Genomic DNA, 20,361 nt, shown 5'->3' on the forward strand with positions numbered 1-20,361 from the left:
AATAAGCTGAATTAAACCAGCTGTAAAAAAAATCTAACAATAAAACAATCTCACCTGATGCTGTAGAGCACGTTCCCATTCTTAAAAATCCTTAGCAGTTTGTTGTCTGTTGTAACATCATGAAAATTTGCACCTTTTTCATTAGCAAAGAACAAATCAGGCTTCCAGATTGAGTCCAACATAGAAGGATCAAGGTCCAAAGAGTCATCAGGGTATTCGCTGTATGCTAGTCGAGGATCGTTCCAAGTCTGTCTTAAAAAAATGTTGACTCTGTAATCCTATGGAAACACCAGGCAAAAGGATTACTTAATATGTGAGGAATGGCAAGGCTTCATTTAAACGTCTAAGTCAATAACATTGAAAGGGTGGTTTAACAGTATACATGTTCACAGACAGTGAATCTTGGCCAATATCAGACCCAAAACAATCATGATATCTTTGTTTTTCCTGAGCAAACGCAGAGTTGTCAAAGGAAAACAGAGAAACAGATGGCTGATGGACACATTGGAGAAATGTGATGTATGGGACACATAAATGATAATGAATGTCCTCTTGCCTACCCACCCAGAAAGCTTCCCCTGTGATGTTTCATTTGGCACCATCATGGTCATCGCCGTTGCATCTTTCACAGAACTGAACAAGACTGAGATTTGAAAACCTCATTAGGCGACCAAATTAAGTTGGTATGTTAGGACCTTGCCACGCTGATCCAACCATGTCTATTCATTGGTAGCACATAATAAATATTAGAACAGTATAGATACCAAAAAATGAACTTAAATGCACATTGAAAAAAGAATAAACATAGCCATTCGTGTACTTGAAGGAACCATGTTCCTTTACTAAACTCTGTCCTGTTGTATTGAGCTCTTTGCCCGTAGGATTATATATTGATATCAGCCTGTGGCTACCCCATATAAAAACAGATTGACTGTATGCTGCTTGTGTACTGTTTTATGATATGAAACATTTTAATGCATCATTTTTTACACTTCTTTAAGATAAATCCAGACAAGGGAATGGATAGCTTTCCATTTGTATGCATGGGTAAAAATCGCCAACAACAGAAATCTAGTAGCCATAGTTATAATTGTGTTTTTTAATCAAATGTGCTGGACACTTCACTTCGCTTTCTCAACCACTGTCACATAATAATAGGCCATTACTCCAACACACATCTACCAATGCAGTAATACAAAACTCCAAAAGCTATTGGCACTATGATGGAGAGCCAATCTCTAGAATGTTCACTTTTTGTCACCAGAGTATTCTGTTGGGAAAAAAACAAAAAATGGGGGGATAAGTTAACCAAGGTGCAGACCATGCTTTGTTAACCAATAGCCTCATCTTCTATGGCAATATAAGGGCTCAGAAGTCGACACGCTCTATTGCTGGAAGCTCTTTGCTTCAAAACCTCACACACAAAAACACTTCTTCACTTCTGCGGTGACCTTGACCTGGAACTCTCAATGACACACATTAGCACTAAACCTTCTCTTGGCACATTCAAGGAATATCAAGAAGTCACCTATTCAAATCCCCTTATTCCTTTTTATTAATGTATGCAGTAAATGACTAATGACCCAATCACAAAACATGTTTGACTGGCGCTACTTCATGTCCTTGATGGGAAATCAAGTAGTGCTTAGTGCAAACACCTTTTACCACCATGTTATGAAAGCAAGTTTTTGCAGATGCAAAGGTTGCAAGAATGTTGGTGCATATTTGTTCTGTGCATTTTGAAGTGGTGGTAAAATATTTTATTATTTTGTGCTGCTCTGTTTTGTGCAGCACTGTTGTAATCTGCTTTTGCTCAGTTGTACATTGATTAATGTGTTGTATTCTGTTTTGACTATTATGTAGTGCCCAGTTATGTTTTAATTGTCATGTCTTTTTGTTTTGGGCATGTTATTGTTCTATGTTCTGCTGTCTACCTTAGATATGTGAACAAAATGCTGCTACATTTCCAGCCAAAACCAGCATATTCCTTTAAAGTTGTATGTCAAGCAACCATTCACCTCTGTTTAAGTTGGTAAAATAATATCTGCTTCAGCTCTTTAACTATTTAAGAAACCAGTCAGCCCAAGGCTATGGCAGAGATTGGTCTTAAAGTAGCAATTGCATGGCCTCTTATGTGATACATTCCTAACAATTGACACAGTTATTGTTCAAGCAATTGACAAGATGGCATTCTTCATGCTCTAAGAACTCCCTCGTCCCTAACACTGTACTTTTTCTGTTCTATGATATAATTCATATATAAATAGAAACTAAACAAAAAGTGAGCAAAGAAAAATACCCACCGCAAGTACAATGAACGTTTCCCGGCTACGTGTTTTCTGTTTCATCAATTTGCCGCTCAGCCACCCTCCCCCGGCTTGCATACATGAGCACGATTGTTTATTATCCCCGTCACAACTGCCTTATCTAGACGTACATTCTTGATTACATTTGTCCCGGACAGATTTAATGGCCTTAATGCTGGTTTTATCATGGATAAGAAATGGTTATGAATGTGGCGCTGAACCGATATAATCCTAACTAGCGCACAAACCCCTCACATATTAATAAGCTTTTGACTTGGAGGAGTCGCAAGTTGCTATCTGCGCGGTGAACCACTGAAGCACATCATGTGGGTAATTGTGATCCGCAAAATGTAGGTCAACTTAGATTTCATGACCTGCATCGGCAAGGGCTTTAATCAAAATGAATAATACATTCCAAGACACGAGATGAGTCCAAATAAATATTTGCAGCCCAACACATTGTTATCTGTAGCATGGAGTCCCAGATGGCTTATGATTAAGCAAGCCTATGATGCATAATTTAAGTCTTAAGCTGTCACAACAACTTTTCATCGAGTTATGAAATAGACCTGAAGAGCATTGTCCCTTCTGCTTTTTCCTTTCGTCTTTCTAGTTTCCACAGTTTACTCTCACAGAGGGCTAACCTTTGACAATGTCCATTTCTATCTGAGTAGCTGATCAAAAATCCTGCTAACATTTATTATGCAAATCGGTGTTGTCCTACCACAAAATATGTGATTGTTTTAAATAATTCAGTTGACTTTTCAGATTTCCCTTCTTAAGAAAAGTTCTCTCTTTGTGCATTGTACTGAAAACAAAGTCTGTTATCCCTGAATTGGCAGAGCAGTGCTGTGAAATCTGTTACGCTAACAAGCTCGCTTTCTTTGGCTCCAATGAACTCTGGTATGCGTGCAGATGACTTTGCATTGTGTGCTCCAAATCAGTGCTGTCGTCGCGAGGATTTCAAATCTAAATCCAATATTGCACAATACGATGCATATCCTCCTACTGGAAACATCAGCCATGAACTGAGGTGTCCAGTATCCAATACCTGTGTTACCAGGAAGATTCATCCTTATAGAAGAGCTGTATTTGGTGGTCGAAGTGCTAGTTGTCTTCCGATTACATTGGGATTCCAGGTTCTAATAACATTCTCTGGTCCTTCATTGCTGCACCATGCTACAGACGGGGGCTCACAGCTATAATCTTATTGCTGTTATCATACCCTATTGCCGTTGGTATTTAATGAAAGATCATCTTGACTTTAAAGTTTGTTACCTAGTGTACAACATTGTAGTGGATAGACAAAATTGTGAAGTACTAAACCAAAATACCTGGCGATTTAGTGTGCCTAGTGTAACTCGAAGCGGAGCACGCCTTGCCAAAATTCAAGATGACCCCAACCTATGTGAGTGGAATCCTCGCATGGATACCGCCATCTTTTTCCCATGTCGACGCCGATTTTCTAGAATGTTGAGGAGTCGGCCTTTGCTTCAGCTGTATTCCCCCCAGTCATTAAAATAAGTTCATTTACATTTGACTTTTCTTTTGGTACTACCAATGAGCAGCAGCATCCTACTTAAAGAACAGATTAAAGTTTTATAGAATGTTACCGTTATTTAGAGGATACTGTTTCTAGTGTTACCTAGGTATTTCAGTCAAATGCCAATAAATGCAACTGAAAAAAGAATCAAGGCTGATTTCGACAAGTAAAAGCCATGAACATTGGATTTAGTAAATGTGCAATTCTCTTTCCTCATGCTCTTTTTTAAAGAAAGGTATAATTTCGAAATTTAGCAGCGATAAGCAGCAATTTCATCAAGAAGCGATTTATGACACTGTAAACTACGATAAGAAAAGCCGAGTGGTTGAGAAATATGACTAGAAAACTCTGAAACTAACCTATTTCTATATTAATTCATTGATGGTCGTGCGTAATTTTAAATTATATATGGGTATTGGACATAACCTCTCTTTTCTTTCTGTATAATAGTCCACTTCAACAAAAGATCTTCTGCCAATGTGCTTCCCAAGTGTCACAGCCGTGAAAGTTCCTGCCTTGCAGAATATTAATATTTCTCGTTTCTGACTCTTTCCTTCATCACTGTTCTTCGATCTCTCATGTCCCATACCCATTTTGTCCCACAGTCATTTAGTATTCTGTAATGGCTATTGGTAATAGCACTCCTGAGCCAAGTCAATGCCACCCACTCACAGCAAAGTTAACAGTAAAACCCCAGCCTTCTGGTAATTAATATGGATTCATGGGTTGCATTCCATGCATCAATTATTTCAATTTAATCTCTGTTGTTTCCAGATAAAGGTGTTTTGCCCAGTTCAGAGGCAAAACTGCAGCCACGTGATGCATTATAATTAAAAATTATCAATGGAGAGCGTTTGTTCACTGCACGTAGTTTTTGTGTCTTCTAACCCTTGTCGTTTATGAACATTGTAGAACATTGTCACTGAATGAGAAACTCTTTCCTTGGCTTATAAAACGCAGTGTCCTGATGTAAGCAGAGCAGATAACTACTTACTAGACACAAAGCAGCAACTGCCATCTCTGGGAGTCATGCCCAACATCACATGAATTAGTCATCTGCGATATGAACGCGAGGGCTTTCTGAGTGGTACTTTCAAGAGATGTAAATAAAAACGAGTTTAAATTTAGCAGGGCTTTGTTCCATCAGGTTCAAGAATTGCCATTGCATCATAGCACTCTTAGCTTATCAAAGCTTCTTATTTTTAATTCTGGAGCTTGTGCAAACTTTAAATTAATGTTTTAGTTCAGACACACAGTGTGTAAATTCCCCAAAAGCTGCAAAGAAAGTGAATTGCATCCTAGGCATAGCTAATGAAAGTAGAAAATGGAAGAACAGATTTTCTGCACATTCAACAGTATAAGTGCACTACAGAGCTATTTAAAGGCAAGATCAAATGCAACATTCAAAAGGATTAATGTAATTGGTCTTCATACTCAGCCAAACTATTTAAAAAAATCTGATATATTGCTCTAATATGGTGAGGGTTGGACACCACTTTTGGCCATGTAATCTTGGTGAATTTATTATTCCAGCAAGGTGGCGGAATAATTGTGACATGTTTGTTAAGTGTTCTCCTGAACATTTCTCCAGAAAGAGTAAGGAGCAAAGGGAAATGGTCACTATCACATCTCACTTCTACTTTCATATCTACCAATTGGGGCCACAACCTAACATCGACCAAGAAGTAATCAATAGTGCTTGTCGACATGCCCCTTTTAAAAGTAGGTGCGCTGTTCATATCGGATGGAGTTCTGCCATTACAGGCCCTAAGGCCATGATTTAAACATAATGTGGCTAATTGCATGGCCACCCGAGATTTTTTGCAAGGCTGGGTAATAGATAGTTGTGGGATCCCCCACTGCTCATCTTCTTCATCAGTTAAACCACTTATGAGAATAGAAGGCTCGAAGGTACAGTTAAAATCTCCAGCTATGATTAGAATAGTTGAGGGGTGGAGGCTGCCTACAAATTCAGACAGAATAGCCAGGGTATGGGACTCGGAGCCATTTGGGACCGATCGTATATAAGCATTAACAATAACAATTGATAATCTTCTGTTAAACGTAATACACATGGCTTTTAGATCTACAGAATCAATTTCCAAAAGCTTATAGTCACACTGCAAATTCTTGTTAACAAGTAATAAGAGCCCACCTTTTGCCCGGCCCCTCCCCTTCTCTGGAGGTGTAGCAGGTGCACTAAATGAGAGAAATCCATCTATATTGGTGGCATCCTCCGCCCAAGTTTCCTGAAACAAACATATGTCTGTTTTTTTAATAAAAGAGGCCCATTCACCATCATCTAATTTCTTTGCCAGGCCGGCAACATTCCATGACATAAGTTCTAACGTACATTTATCTTGGTTTGTCACCACGATTGTGCATCCAGCGTCTACCGCGCTCGGGTCATTACTACAAGTGTTTGATGATGATACTTTGTCATCCCCCGTCAAATGTAAGGCCTTGGAGCAGGCCGTCACATTAGTTACTAGTTCAGTAGTCAGTCATACAGGATTAGGCAACGGCCTGGGATTAACTTCCTTTCGTGCAGCACCTCCACGGGAATTAATTAAACCATCAGATCCTGCCGGTCCCATGGCTGGTCCAGTATTTTGTGGGTGTAACATGAGTCTAATTCCCTCCCTGGTTGTTGCATTATCCAAGTGGGTACGACAATCAAAGTCCATTAATTGTGTCACCATATACTTGTCTTCAAAATAGATAGTTATTATGTCAAGATTGGTCCCTGTGATGCTGCTTCTCTTGGCCGATATTATGTCAGAACGAATAACAGAGAGACAACTTCGTCGGGAACGTATCCAATGTATGACTTTGTTGATCAAGGAAGCTTGATTCTCAGCTAACCCTGGCGATAGTTTTGAAACATTAGTCAAATAGATTTTATTTGTTCCCTGACTTGTAAGCAGGTCCTGTTCTTTATTACCTATACTCTCAATATTGTATCGAGAGAGAGTGATGTTATTAGAGGGGGTCTCATGTGACTTGTTAGGGGTTTGTGTAAAGCTGGAATCTTGGACAGTTTCCGGTGGGTCGGATCTACTAGTCCTACCTCTGGCCCTGTCACTGGTAAGATTACTTGACCAACTACCTTGACGGTCTCTGTGCCTAGGTACATTTGTAGACCTCCTTCTGGGCCTCATATTGTCAATATTGGGATCACAGCGGTAATCTTCCCTCCCTTGAAGAGCTGTCCCCCCTCTAATGGGGAGACAACAATTGTCCCTTAACTCCGTCCCCATTGATGGGGCAGATAATGGGAAGGCTTCTTCCCCCCTGACCTCCCCACAGACTTTACAAGACCCGGCACAAGCACGGTTGCTCTTCATAAGATCTATTAGTACTAAAACCAATCCCTTAACTTCATCGACTCTCTGAAGAACTGTAGCCAGGTTGTCTCTACTAGCTGCCGGTTCTTTGCCTTCCGACTCGAGCTGGGGGATCGGTGAAATAACACTAGGGTTGGGTTTTCCAACTACTGGCTTGCACTTGGGCACACTCGTGGGCACGGGCGAATCCTCTATTACTAATAGAGGTTCAAAGCGATTAGTACAGAATAAGCTAGGGACCACCTTGATCACCGGGGTCAGTGGTAGGAGGGTTGGTGTATGTGGTACATGTGGGAGACCCCGCTGGGATACTGGAGGACTCGCTATGTTATAAGTGGGTATTGGGAAGGGGCCCCTACAATTATGCGGGCCCCCATCTCCATCAACCCCTATTATAGGATCTATAGGATCCCTTGACCCCTTCTTTTTAAATAACTCTGGGATTTTCCTATCCTTAGGGGGGCCTCTCTTTAAATTATTTGCCCCTAAAGTTGTTTGTGTACCTAACATAGACTCAACTTCTTTAACTAGGAGATCTATTTCATCCAATGGGTTAGACCCATTGGGTATAACTGGATTCAAAGGTCTACTTGGGCGTTTTTTTGCGATTTTAGTACCCTTGGATTGCACTGGTAAATCTATAGCCTTCCTTTTCCCCATATTGGGAAGATGCCCGCAATGGGATAGCTTAGAGGAGGAACTAATGAGGGAAGGGCTGAGTAATGAATAGGCTTCTCAATTTAGGAATAGTAGGATGGTGCTATAATCTGTACACTCTTAAACAACTCTTAGATAACAAGTAGTTCTCTTACTGCAGGTGAAAGAGAGGGGGCCCAGCCCAGCCTCCTCCGGTCTCTGACGGGCTAAGGACGGGCCCGCCCTTGGCCCGGGCTTCGCCCGGGCGCGTCCCGCGACGGCGGGAGCGCGACGATAGTTTTAAAGGGCTCCTTGCCCTGATGTGTGGCCCCTCCTTCCTGCTCCTCCAACGCGCTGCCCGCGACGGCGGGAGCGCGACGATAGTTTTAAAGGGCTCCTTACCCTGATGTGTGGCCCCTCCTTCCTGCTCCTCCAACGCGCTGCCCGCGACGGCGGGAGCGCGACGATAGTTTTAAAGGTCTCCTTGCCTTGATGTGTGGCCCCTCCTTCCTGCTCCTCCAACGCGCGTCCCGCGACGGCGGGAGCGCGACGATAGTTTTAAAGGTCTCCTTGCCCTGATGTGTGGCCCCTCCTTCCTGCTCCTCCAACGCGCTGCCCGCAACGGCGGGAGCGCGACGATAGTTTTAAAGGGCTCCTTGCCCTGATGTGTGGCCCCTCCTTCCTGCTCCTCCAACGCGCATCCCGCGACGGCGGGAGCGCGACGATAGTTTTAAAGGGCTCCTTACCCTGATGTGTGGCCCCTCCTTCCTGCTCCTCCAACGCGCGGCCCGCGACGGCGGGAGCGCGACGATAGTTTTAAAGGGCTCCTTGCCCTGATGTGTGGCCCCTCCTTCCTGCTCCTCCAACGCGCTGCCCGCGACGGCGGGAGCGCGACGATAGTTTTAAAGGGCTCCTTGCCCTGATGTGTGGCCCCTCCTTCCTGCTCCTCCAACGCGCGTCCCGCGACGGCGGGAGCGCGACGATAGTTTTAAAGGGCTCCTTGCCTTGATGTGTGGCCCCTCCTTCCTGCTCCTCCAACGCGCTGCCCGCGATGGCGGGAGCGCGACGATAGTTTTAAAGGGCTCCTTGCCCTGATGTGTGGCCCCTCCTTCCTGCTCCTCCAACGCGCGTCCCGCGACGGCGGGAGCGCGACGATAGTTTTAAAGGGCTCCTTGCCCTGATGTGTGGCCCCTCCTTCCTGCTCCTCCAACGCGCTACCCGCGACGGCGTTAATGTAATTATTCATACTATTTTACAAATAGGGGCTGCACGATGAAGCATTTCATAATAGGTGCATATTTTACATTGCTCCCAATTTATTTGATATACTCCTAAAATAGCACGTTTAATCAGAAGTGAAGTCTTGTGTGCAATACTCGGTGACAAGTGGAAGCTACTATAAAAGGGCACATTTTCCTTCCTTTATTTTTTTGAATTTCGATTATTTTAATGTTAGAGGTAACCAAATTCACAAAACAGCTGGAAATGTAGGTTACATTTTTTAACAGCAGAGGACCTGCTCAGATGTGTACGTGTGCCTGCCATGGGCAGATCATACACACTAAAATTCATGAATGCATGATACAAGGCAGATAAAGATAAAACAGGTGGAAGTAAAGAAAATTGACCACACTTAGACATTAATTTCAAAATTTGGTCACACTGCATTACTGCTATAGAGCTAATCTGCTTTTCACTCATTCGTTTCACGAAAACCAATATAAAATGTAGTTTTATCACTGCTGTGACAAGTTGTGGGTTATCTGCAGAAAGAGAGACACTAACAACTAAAGAAGGAAGCTGACAGTACAACCTGTGCTCCTTTCCATTTAGTGAGAGCATGGTGATCAGAGGAGGTAAATGGTTGCCTGTCGACTACAATGACAAAGAGGGTTAGTGTGGTCAGCGGTATACCGAAAAAAAGAATTTAGAAAAACATATTAAATAGTTTCAACTGCTTTTAGCTTCAAATACTAACAGAGCAGTGGATCCAAAGATTGGACTAGTATGCTTTGTTTTCACAAAAGCGATTACAGATGAATATCACGACTAATGTTTCTATTTTTGATTATAACGAAAATACTGCATTATGTTAAATACAAGAAGAGGAGGGTAACATAACCAGGTGTGAACATTAATGCAGTATGATCAGTTAAGCGGAAGAAGAAGTCTGAATTATACAACTCAATGGTGAATCACTTAGAAAACTAGTGAAGCAAATTTAGAAACAAACATTATTCAGAGAAAATGGGCCTGGCAACTGCCAGGACCAAAACAATTGTCTTCTTCTAAAAGACTCTCCTGCTCATCTTCCCCAGTGTTACTGTCTTGCAGCAATCCACTCCTGTGCTAATTAGGTATTCTACCTGCCAACATTATTATAATCACTGTCAGTATCCTCCTTCTTACCCATGCTCTCCTCCAGCAACCCGTGTTATGCCACTTTGAACTCTCATTTCTTTACCTGAGTCTCCATTTACCCTGAATAACCAATCTTAGCGCACATATTGGTCTTTAAACTTGACCCCAACCCTAAATCCTCAAATAAACTTCAAAACTTGTGAAGCCTCCACTAGGAAGTCCACAAAAAAACATTCTTTACATGAGATCACGGCTCATCCCCATACATACATAAAAACCCACATGCACTCGCTTCCTTGCACATTGAACCTACCATTTGCCCTGATCTAGCAAGGGTTACAAAGTCTCCCTTTCCACCTTCTCCAATACTCATGACCATGCCAAATCTAGCTATGTCTGAACCCTAAGCACTTAGTGTTACAGACCCCAAGCTGTTACTTCACACACTGGTCTCCATCCCCTCAATCATTTTCACTTAAAACTTGCCCCATTTCTAAATTTGGCCAAGGTCTTCTGCGTCCTGTTCTGCTCCATCACTCACAAACAGTCAATGTTTTCTCCTCTCAGGCATCATCATGTATCTCAACGTTTCAAAAAAGCCCCTTTTATTTCCCATTTCAGAACACCAAATCCTGTCCACATTGATTATAAAATAACACTTCTGTTGACCAAAAAATGTCTAATCTGCTTCACTCCTTCCCTTTTTTCATGACTATCGTGCTTCCCTTTCCAATTTGCTGCGTTGCTGCAAAGATCGAAATGTGCAAATAAGGATCATTATAAACTTAAGTCAGAAAATATTCTAGGTATTCATTTGGGAAGCACTTTGGGTATAAATGATGAACGTTTTGGCGTTAAAATAAGAAAGCGACGATCAAACAAAACCCAGGGTCAGATGTAGGTAGGTATCCTTTTGCGAGTTGCAAATTGCGAGTCCCAGCGACTCGCAATTTGCAACTCGCAAAAAGAAAAGCTGAAAGGTGTTTCAGACACCTTCCGCGACTCGCTATGGGGTCGCACAGACCCACCTCATAAATATTTATGAGGTGGGTCGCAGTTTGCGACCCCAATAGCGAGTCTAGGCACTCACGGGGATGGTGGCATGCTAGAGACAGCAGACCACCATGTCCGTGACTGCTTTTAACTTTTAAATAAAGCAGTTTTTTTTTTCTCTTTGCAGCCCGTTTTCCTTAAAGGAAAACGAGCTGCAAATAGAAAAACTACCGAAACCTTTTTGTTTCGTTTTTTTTCAGAGTGGGAAGCACAATAAAAAAATGTTTTTGTGAGCATTCACAAAGGGGAAGGGGTCCTGTGGGGACCCCTTCCCTTTTGCAAATGAGTTACCATCCACTTCAAGTGGATGGTAACTGCGAGTTGGTTTGCGACCACTTTCCCGGTCACAAAGCAACTCTACATCGTGATGCGATCGCAAATAGGAAGGGAACACCCCTTCCTGTTTGCGAGTCGGAATCACATTTTGCGAGTCGGTACCGACTCGCAAAATGTGGTTCTGCATCACGGAAGGCCTTTTGCGCCTCGCAAACGGCGTTTTTCGCCGTTTGCGAGTCGCAAAAGGCTTACTACATCTGGCCCCAAGAAACATAGTGAAATACCACCGCAAGAAGGGCGAAAATCCAGCTGTGGTCATGCTGGCGGACAGTGTTAAGGTGGCGCTGCTACCACCACCAGCGCCACGCCAGTAGACTGCCGCCAGCCGTATTATGAGAAATAATACAGCCTGGCGGTGTTCTGCTGGAGGGCGCTGCTGGCGGTAGCAGCACCCCGTTCCTTCCCCTGCAGGAAGACCCTCTGGATTCAGGTAAGTCGGGCTTCCGAGAGGGGATGGGGTGAGGGCTGTTGTGTGTGGGGGTGTGTGCATGAATGTGTGAGTGTCTGCATGCATGCCCATGAGTGTGTAGTGTTGATTGAGTGTGTGTGTGCATATTTGAGACTGCGTGTATTAATGCAAATGTGAATGAGTGTCTGCGAGTAAGTTTGGATGTGTGTACGGATTTGTGTGTGAATGAATGGATGCATGCATGTTTGAATTCGTGTATGCCTGTGTGAGTGAGTGTGCGAAAGTGTGGTGTGTGCCTGTGAGTGTGAGTGTATGTCAGGGATTGAAAGGAGGGGAGAGTGGATGGAGGGGGGATGGGTGGGGGTAGTGGTGGATCTCCTACCAGTGACAGGGAAGGAGTTCCCCGTCACTGGTAAGAGCCTACCACCATGGTTTTTGTGGTGTTACGAACACCACAAAAATCACGGCGGTAGGGAGGGTCATAATGCTGCGGGCAGGACAGTAGCATCCGCCGGGTTGGAGATTGTTATCTCCAGCCTGGCGGCTGCTACCGCCATGGCAGTCGGTGTTGTACATTGGAAGGTTGGCTTCAGCCAACCCGCCAATGTCGATATCTACCGCCAGCCTGTTGGCTGTACTGCTGCCACATTAACACTGACCGCCGGGGTCATAATGACCCCCATAATGTCTTAAATATTTTTTACAAATTTATTGCCTTGTAAAAGTACCATCATTGACATGCAAAAATGGCACTTGGGCTGTCCATCCACAAGGTGCCAGCAGTTAGCCATCTCTCTGCCCTCCAGTATCTACAGCTCAGATATGGTGTGCTTAACTTGGGATTTGGAGACAAGGTGAAGAAAATGTTCTGTTTGATCGTACTGGAAATGCGAGAACTCTACCTTGAAGTGGGTGGCACTAGATCTCCTCAGGAGGTGGATTGAATTAAACAATCTGTAAAATGTATGCTTTTTGACAAAGCTTGAGGCTCATAGATAATACTTTTTTTCGTTCCACCTTCTAAGTAAGCTTTGTGGTTCATAACAAGCTGCACAATTTGAGAAGTGAAGAAAAATAATAATGACACTTTTAAATCTAGTCTAAATGAGTGTTGGTACAGGTGCTTATTTTTGCATGCTGCGTCTAGGCTAAACACCAGCCTATGCATCACATTTCTAGACTGAGTGGCACCAGAAGACAGGACATTTTAACAATCGGATACTATTGGCTACATTGGACAAAATGACAAAATAACAGTGTGTGGAATGGAAACTTGCATAATTCGAGGTGGTCACACATGACACAATGTTGTTGCCATGCTTGAGGGGTGCTCTTTTTCTACTGAAGCCAAGTCTGACAAAAATGTTAGTGAACTTTTAACATGAATAGTGGGGGAAAATATGGTACCTACATGTAGGGAAATTGTGCAGTTAGCATTGGAGGTAAGCCACATCAATATCATCATTCTAAGACATATGCTGACGATCACAGGTCGGATGATGATCTCTTTCGTAGCTACCTTCCCCTATGACAAAAGCTATTATCATTCATTTGGGGAATGCCAAAATTGGCCGAAAATTGTTTGGAAAGCATTACTGTCTGTTATGCCCGTTCACAACAGCAATGTTGCTCAATTCAATAAGGTAATCCAATTATTGATTAGGTGCGAGGCGGTGCACGCAAGGACTTTTACTAGGAACCAAATGAAGAACAACATAACGGTCACCATACAACTTCTTCAATTGACACAAAGCACCTACTCTAGAATGCTGTACTAAAATGCAGTTGAATTTAAATTATCTCAAGATGTAAGTATCTAAGAAGTTAAAACACAGATGTCAAAAATATATATGCTTCTCCTTCACAAAACGTATGCTTATCTTCCACAACTTCTGTTAATAATCATTGCTATCATCACTGGTCGTTCACAACTCAAATCAATGTGAACCACCGGTGATTGGTCTGCGTGTAGTCCATTGCGTTATCCTGGACATCATCTGTGCCATTGTCGACCGGAAATAAATATGTGGAAATCAATATTGTTCATGTTCTAAATGGGCCCGACTAGGCTAAACTAGTGGGCCACAGTCCTCCCTATGGAAACTTAGGAAACCTTGGATAGGTTTCAGTCCTATTATGCCTCATCTATGGGTCCAGCTAGAGTTCTTCTGGGACAGGCTCATCTCTATTCTGTGAGCATTTCCCTACTTCCTTGTACAACCAAAACAGTAAACAAGTGCCAAATGCAAATATGTGAATAAACTGAGCCACATCTCTATCTGCATTTCATTGCAACAATTTAATGTAAGTAGTATAATACTACTAATGCAGATTTTTTTGGGATCTGGTCCCTAGTACTTCAAACTACTCCTCACTGATGAGGTGTAAACTGGTGTAAACACATTTTGGTTTGCTTGTGTTTCTAACAATTTGTGGTTGTTTAAGCAAGACTGGTTTGTCTATGGTTGTCCCAGTTTTTAATGACACTCCAAGCTAAGAAATCATGAAAAAGAGTGCTTCCGTGGACAATGGGCTGGGTTTATGATTAATTCTTGCATTGTCATGCATAAGTTGCCTTTTTACTCCGATATGTAATCCAAAGTGAGAAACAAGACATGTTTTTTTACTCACTCCATTACACAAGCTCAAAATGCTCCTCACGGATAAGGCTAAAAACTATGAATTTTGCCTAAAGTTGCATGTGCTGACAATTAGAGGGTGCTAACTGCCTTTTATAGTCAGAGCCAGACTTATCTGCATGTACTTATTCCCCTTCTGTAATGGTGTAACAAACAATATAATGATTGCATGGAGTGCTAGAGAGAGGAATTCTGGGAGATTATGATTGCTTAAATGTTTTTTTACCTAAGACCTATGTAGAGTACAGATAGAATTTAGAGGCACTGAAGAGCCTTAAAAGTGACAAGAAAATGAACAGTATGTGGAAAAGAGGAACATTTACCTTAAAATACTAACGGATGTACTTTGAATATGCCATCACTTTTTTTGCAGAATGGTCTGAGCAATGTGGCAAGTATTAGGACCTGATTTAGAGTTTGGCTGATGGGGTTACTCCATCACAAATGTGACTGATATCCCGTCGGCCATATTACGGTTCCATTATGTCCTATAGACTTTGTAATGTGGCTGATGGGATATCCGTCATGTTTGTGACAAAGTAACCTGTCCACCAAACTATAAATGAGGCCCTTAGTTCTTTAGGAATGGACTTCCCCAAAAGAACCAGAGAAAGCTTGTAAATAGTTTGTGTTTTTTATCTGTGGCAAGATCATGCAGCTGGTTCTTTACTTCATGCAGTTCCTCAGGGTACTGGACATCTCTCCTGTAAATAGCCTGGTTGGTGAGGCCAGTAAAAGTGCATTATTTCATAGATGTGTAGCAGGACCAGTAATTGTATGTGGTTAAAGACTCATTCAGGGATGTTCAGTTTATTTTGTTGAGGTGGTAAACTAGGTACATGACAGTTTTTTAAATTCTAGAAACTAGGTCAGAGGTATGGTTTTAGAGTTCAGTGGAATATGTAATTGTCAAGCTTAGAGAAGACTTTTTTTAACTTTGAAATATCTTCTAAGCGATGAACGTTTGAGGCACAGTTGAGTGGCATTGATACACTGACTGACAGCTACTTGGTGATAATGTTGAGTACTGAGCTACTCCACATTCCATCAAGTGCATAGGAGAGTGGGTTGTTTCTAACTGCACAAATTGTTTCTTCTAAGAAAAAAAGAAACACCTGATTATATGACCCCCTGTCACCATGTGGCTAGTCATGATTTCAACAAGAGTCTCCTGGGAGACTGCTTTGAAGACTTCCAAGGTGACGAGCAGGACTAGGAGGAATATGTAACAGCAGTGAAGAATCTGTACGACATTATGTAGAACTCGCAATGTGGTGGTCCATGGGCTAAATTAGATTCTACATCCAGATTGATAACTGCACAGTAGATTATTGAGATATTGTCCTGTAGCTGAAAGCTTACTAGATTTTAAATGTGTTAACCATGAAAATGTATCTTTGATGCTGGACTTAGGCACTGCTAAACTTGGTGGTTTTAGATGCTTTTTTAAGTAGCAGGGATGCTTGTGCTTCTTTGAGTTTTACCTTCTGCTGAATGTAGCCGAGGCAGGTGGGTGCCTGTGCTCGCTCCCACTGGATGTGTGCACCTCCACAGGGGTCAATAAGGAAGAATTTATCAAGTTGGGTCCTATTACCACAATATCACATTACTCCTTTGGAACACTGGCATTCCTGAAGTGTTTGAATGGAGTTTCTTCAAGGCTCCCTCATGAGTTTACTTTTGGGTACAGTTGGCAAAACCATAATGTTGTCACAGTACATGGTAGCCTCCATTATCAAGCCAATCAACGGAGACAGGCAGGGATGCAAATACCAGCTATGACATAAAGCACAAAGACTTTGAATGCAAGGCTGCCTGATTTCTGTGTTCTTAAAAACATCAGGCAGAAGACTTTTACACTCCACACATGCATGATATTAGTAACTAAGAGATGCTAAAGGGCCTCAGTAGAAAAATAGTGAAACATAATACGTGTTGCAGTACTTTTTTATTTGCATTTTCATGAGAACAGGCTGCAAAAAGAATCATTAGCTTGTTCAAGAGAACCTGGTATAAATAGAATCTTAGTCTTAAAGGGATCATTTCCAAGATATCAGTCTCCAAGAAGGACTCTAAGAAGGGAAATCAGGAAACTACACCTGCAAAGATGATAATGCAGTATAAACAGAGAGATCACTTTGATAAAAGGTTAAGCTTAAAGTATCTTGAGGCACAAAGCCATACTGATCAAATAATTTTCAACATTGATCTAAACTCCTCGATACAGAACCATAAGGCTCTTCCACTAATCACAATATTTACATGGTAGCCAGCATTTTGAACTAACACACAGATGTAGATGTCCTGGCCTAGAGTCATCCCACTCATTACAAACAGTACAATCAGAGAAGAAAGCTGTTGACAGGCTGGGAAAGAAATACATGAAGTGTAAGTAGTGTATCATATTTGTGGTTGAGTGCCTAAAGAATGGATGTTGATCTGATCCAAAAAGATAACTGGTCAGTGACTTTATAAATGATATGTTTTTAGGCAACCTCTCTAGCGCAAACTCAGCCAATCATTATTATGAAAACAGAGCAGTGGGTTTTCTACAGTGGTGCTGGATCTAAGTTTATGAAGATGTGCATTTTCTCCAGTGATGAAGGGCACATGTTTACCTCTATGAGTGCAGGGGATGAACCTGTCAGGCATGCCAACCAATATTTCTAAACGGTTCATGGAACTAGGTTGATATCACTCACAGAGGGCAAAGAAGACCATACCTTCTGCTGGTTTCACTTAATATCAGTGCAACTACAGAGGATATGGGAAACATCTCAGACAAACTGTCTGACTGCCTGCTTTCAGAACTGTGCAGGAGCCCAGCTTACTGCAATCAGAGATGGGTCAAGCACTAGTTATGAATAATTTTTATTTAGGAGAATTTAGGCCTGGCATCCATAAAAGGTTATCCTGGGATGTAAATAAAGTAGACTAGTTTACACTGGGTAAACATGTTGTAGTGCAATCTGCCAAAAATCCCAAGAAGCAGCTTGTACATGGTTGTAGTATATATGGTCATCAGCATCACATGCAGGCCTGATACCACTCCTCAGACTATCCAAAGTTTTTCAGGATTGACCGACACAAGAGACATTGGAACACACAGTGGCTCTCTATCCATTCTTCCATGTACACAATGGACTCTCTTGTTATAAAACCAGCAATGTGTGGCACTTAAGCCAAATTCAGTTTCTAAAACATAAAAAGGATTCAGGGTATCATCATCAATGAGCAGCTCCTACTGGTGTGTCACAGACTGAGTGCCAAATATTCCTCCTATTTTCAGGTCTGCATTCCACCAAAGAGGCACCAAGGCATGGAACCAGAGGTCTACCTCAAAGTGATTATGCATAAGCTTCCAATTCAGGAGCATATTCAATGCTGCTGGATTTTCTATTTTTGACAGTAGTGATTTATAGTTGTAAAGAACATCAAGGCTGTGTTCACATTCTAATTTGCCCCACTCCATGGTGGTCCAGGATTGTGGATCAGCGGTTGTTGGTTCGAAGTAAGTCAACTGGGAAAGATGACATGCAAGACATTAGTGTCCTGTGTGTGTAGGTGCAACATCCCAATTCAGAATACGCATTCAGTTTACCAGGCTTCAGTTTCAGTCTTCCACCTTCTCAAATAAATAATGTAATGTCTGAATCAATTCATATAAGGGTTAATTTATGTATAGTGACTGATAGCATCCCAAATACTTAATCATGCCCCAGGGCAACCACATCTTAATTCCCTGAATTGTGCCTCACAGGGCTAGCTGGAGTTTAAACAACCTCCAGAAATCAGACTGAGTCTTAGTCATCAATGTAGGTATATTATCCTCCACCATTCCTTCTTCTTCTCTATTCAGAAGGATATCTAAGTAGTGCAGAACTTTCAGACTCATTTCAGAGCAAGACCAACAACAGTGGTGATGGTAGCCGAGCGAGATAGTGGTAACTTCTCACATGTTTCCCAGTTAAGAACAATATGGTAGGCAATGGCTTGTCACAATCTGCGACTGTCATAGAGCGACTGTTAGAATAAAAGAAAGATTTAGGGGCATTTTTATACTCTGTTTGCGTTGAATTAGCGTCTTTTTTTTACACTAATTCAACACATGTTTTGTCTACGGAAAACTACCTTGCATCAATGAGATGCAAGGTAGGCGTTCCTGGGCAAAAAATGATGATATGGCCTCAGCGCCATATTTATGCCCCGTGCTAAAATCAAGCACGGGGGGATGGGGGCCTTAAATAATGGCGCTAAGCCTGGGTCAGGGCAGGTGTTAGGGGACCTGTGGGCCTTTTTCCATGGTCAGAGACCATGGAAAGAGCCCACAGGTGCCCTTCCCCAGCCCCAGGGACACCCCCATCCAAACCAAAGGGACAGCAGAGGATGGGGGAATCCACCCCAAGTAAGTATAGGTAAGTATAGGTATGTTTTTTTTTTTTGAAGTGCCATAGGGGGGCCTAACTTGGGACCCCCTACATGGCACTGCGCCCAATGGCCATGCCCAGGGGACATGCCCTGGGCATGGCCATTGGGGTGGTGGGCATGACTCCTGTCCAGAAGTCCAGAAGTGATCTGTGGTTTTGGGTGCCCTTCTTATACCCATTTTGGCCTTTGAAGTAGGCTTACTTTAAAGGAAAGTCTCTCTTGTTTGTGAAATCCTGCCTTGCCCATGCTAGGCCCCAGACACACACCAGGGGATTGGAGACTGCATTGTGTGCACAGCCCTTTCAGGTGTAAGTGACCTCTCCTCCCCCCTAGCACAGATGGTTCATCGGGATATGCAGGCCACACCCCAGCTCCCTTTGTGTCACTGTCTAGAGAGAGGTGCAAACAGCCCAACTGTCAAACTGACCCATACAGGGAATCCACAAACAGGCAGAGTTACAGAATGGTTTTTGCAAGAAAATGCCCACTTTCTAAAAGTGGCATTTTCAAACACACAATCTTAAAACCAAATTTACTAAAGGATGTATTTTTAAATTGTGAGTTCAGAGACCCCAAACTCCACATGTCTATCCGCTCCCAAAGGGAATCTACGCTTTAATCATATTTAAAGGCAGCCCCCATGTTAGCCTATGAGAGGGAGAGTCCAGTACACATTAACAACCTGGGAAACAGAGGCAAAAAGTTAGGGGAGACCACGCCAAGGATGCAAAGTCTAACACTTGTACATTTATTTTAGGCAATGCTAAAGAAAACAGGTAAAATGAGAATCAAGCATAGCACCCTTTCTTAACTAGCTTAGTGCGAGGCTTGCGAGGCTTACAGAGTTAGCTAGGTATGTTTTCAAGAAAATGAAAGTTCTATCTTTTCATAAATCAGCTTCAAACCAATAATTGTGAACAGACACTTGACACATTAGCAAGCACTGGCAAATGAGGTGCAATGACACCACCAACTCACAGCATGCTTCCTCTACAACTCATTAAACAATTATAATACACAAGCTATGTGTTAAAACCTTCTGCAACATTATTGCCAGTTGTAACTTGCCTCATGGTGAAACAGAGTTTTGTCAAATTCGCATCCAGTGCAGGACATTCTAAAGTAAAATCAACTGACTTCAGCATTAGCGACACTTACAACATTTGACAATTTGTTTTAAAAAAAATAATATTTAGAGTATGTATGTCAGAGTATTCATGATTCAAAGTGCGTGTGTTAACTAACCTGCTAAGGTATCAAACACATCCAAATAACAAATAAATATCCCATTGGGTTCAACTTA

At 42.3% G+C, this 20,361-nt stretch overlaps 1 protein-coding gene across 3 annotated transcripts in view; it reads right to left on the bottom strand.

The window, feature by feature from the left end:
- Positions 1-20,361, bottom strand: part of GLRA2 (glycine receptor alpha 2) — an 852,631-nt gene that overhangs the window by 723,698 nt on the left and 108,572 nt on the right. For all 3 annotated transcript variants that reach the window (XM_069205005.1, XM_069205004.1, XM_069205006.1), the window contains one exon: positions 55-278. In XM_069205005.1, coding sequence (XP_069061106.1) covers positions 55-278 — 224 coding nt within the window. The remainder of the gene's footprint in view (positions 1-54; positions 279-20,361) is intronic.

The sequence above is a fragment of the Pleurodeles waltl genome, chromosome 8 (assembly GCF_031143425.1).
Source record: "Pleurodeles waltl isolate 20211129_DDA chromosome 8, aPleWal1.hap1.20221129, whole genome shotgun sequence".
Classification (NCBI taxonomy): Eukaryota; Metazoa; Chordata; class Amphibia; order Caudata; family Salamandridae; genus Pleurodeles; species Pleurodeles waltl.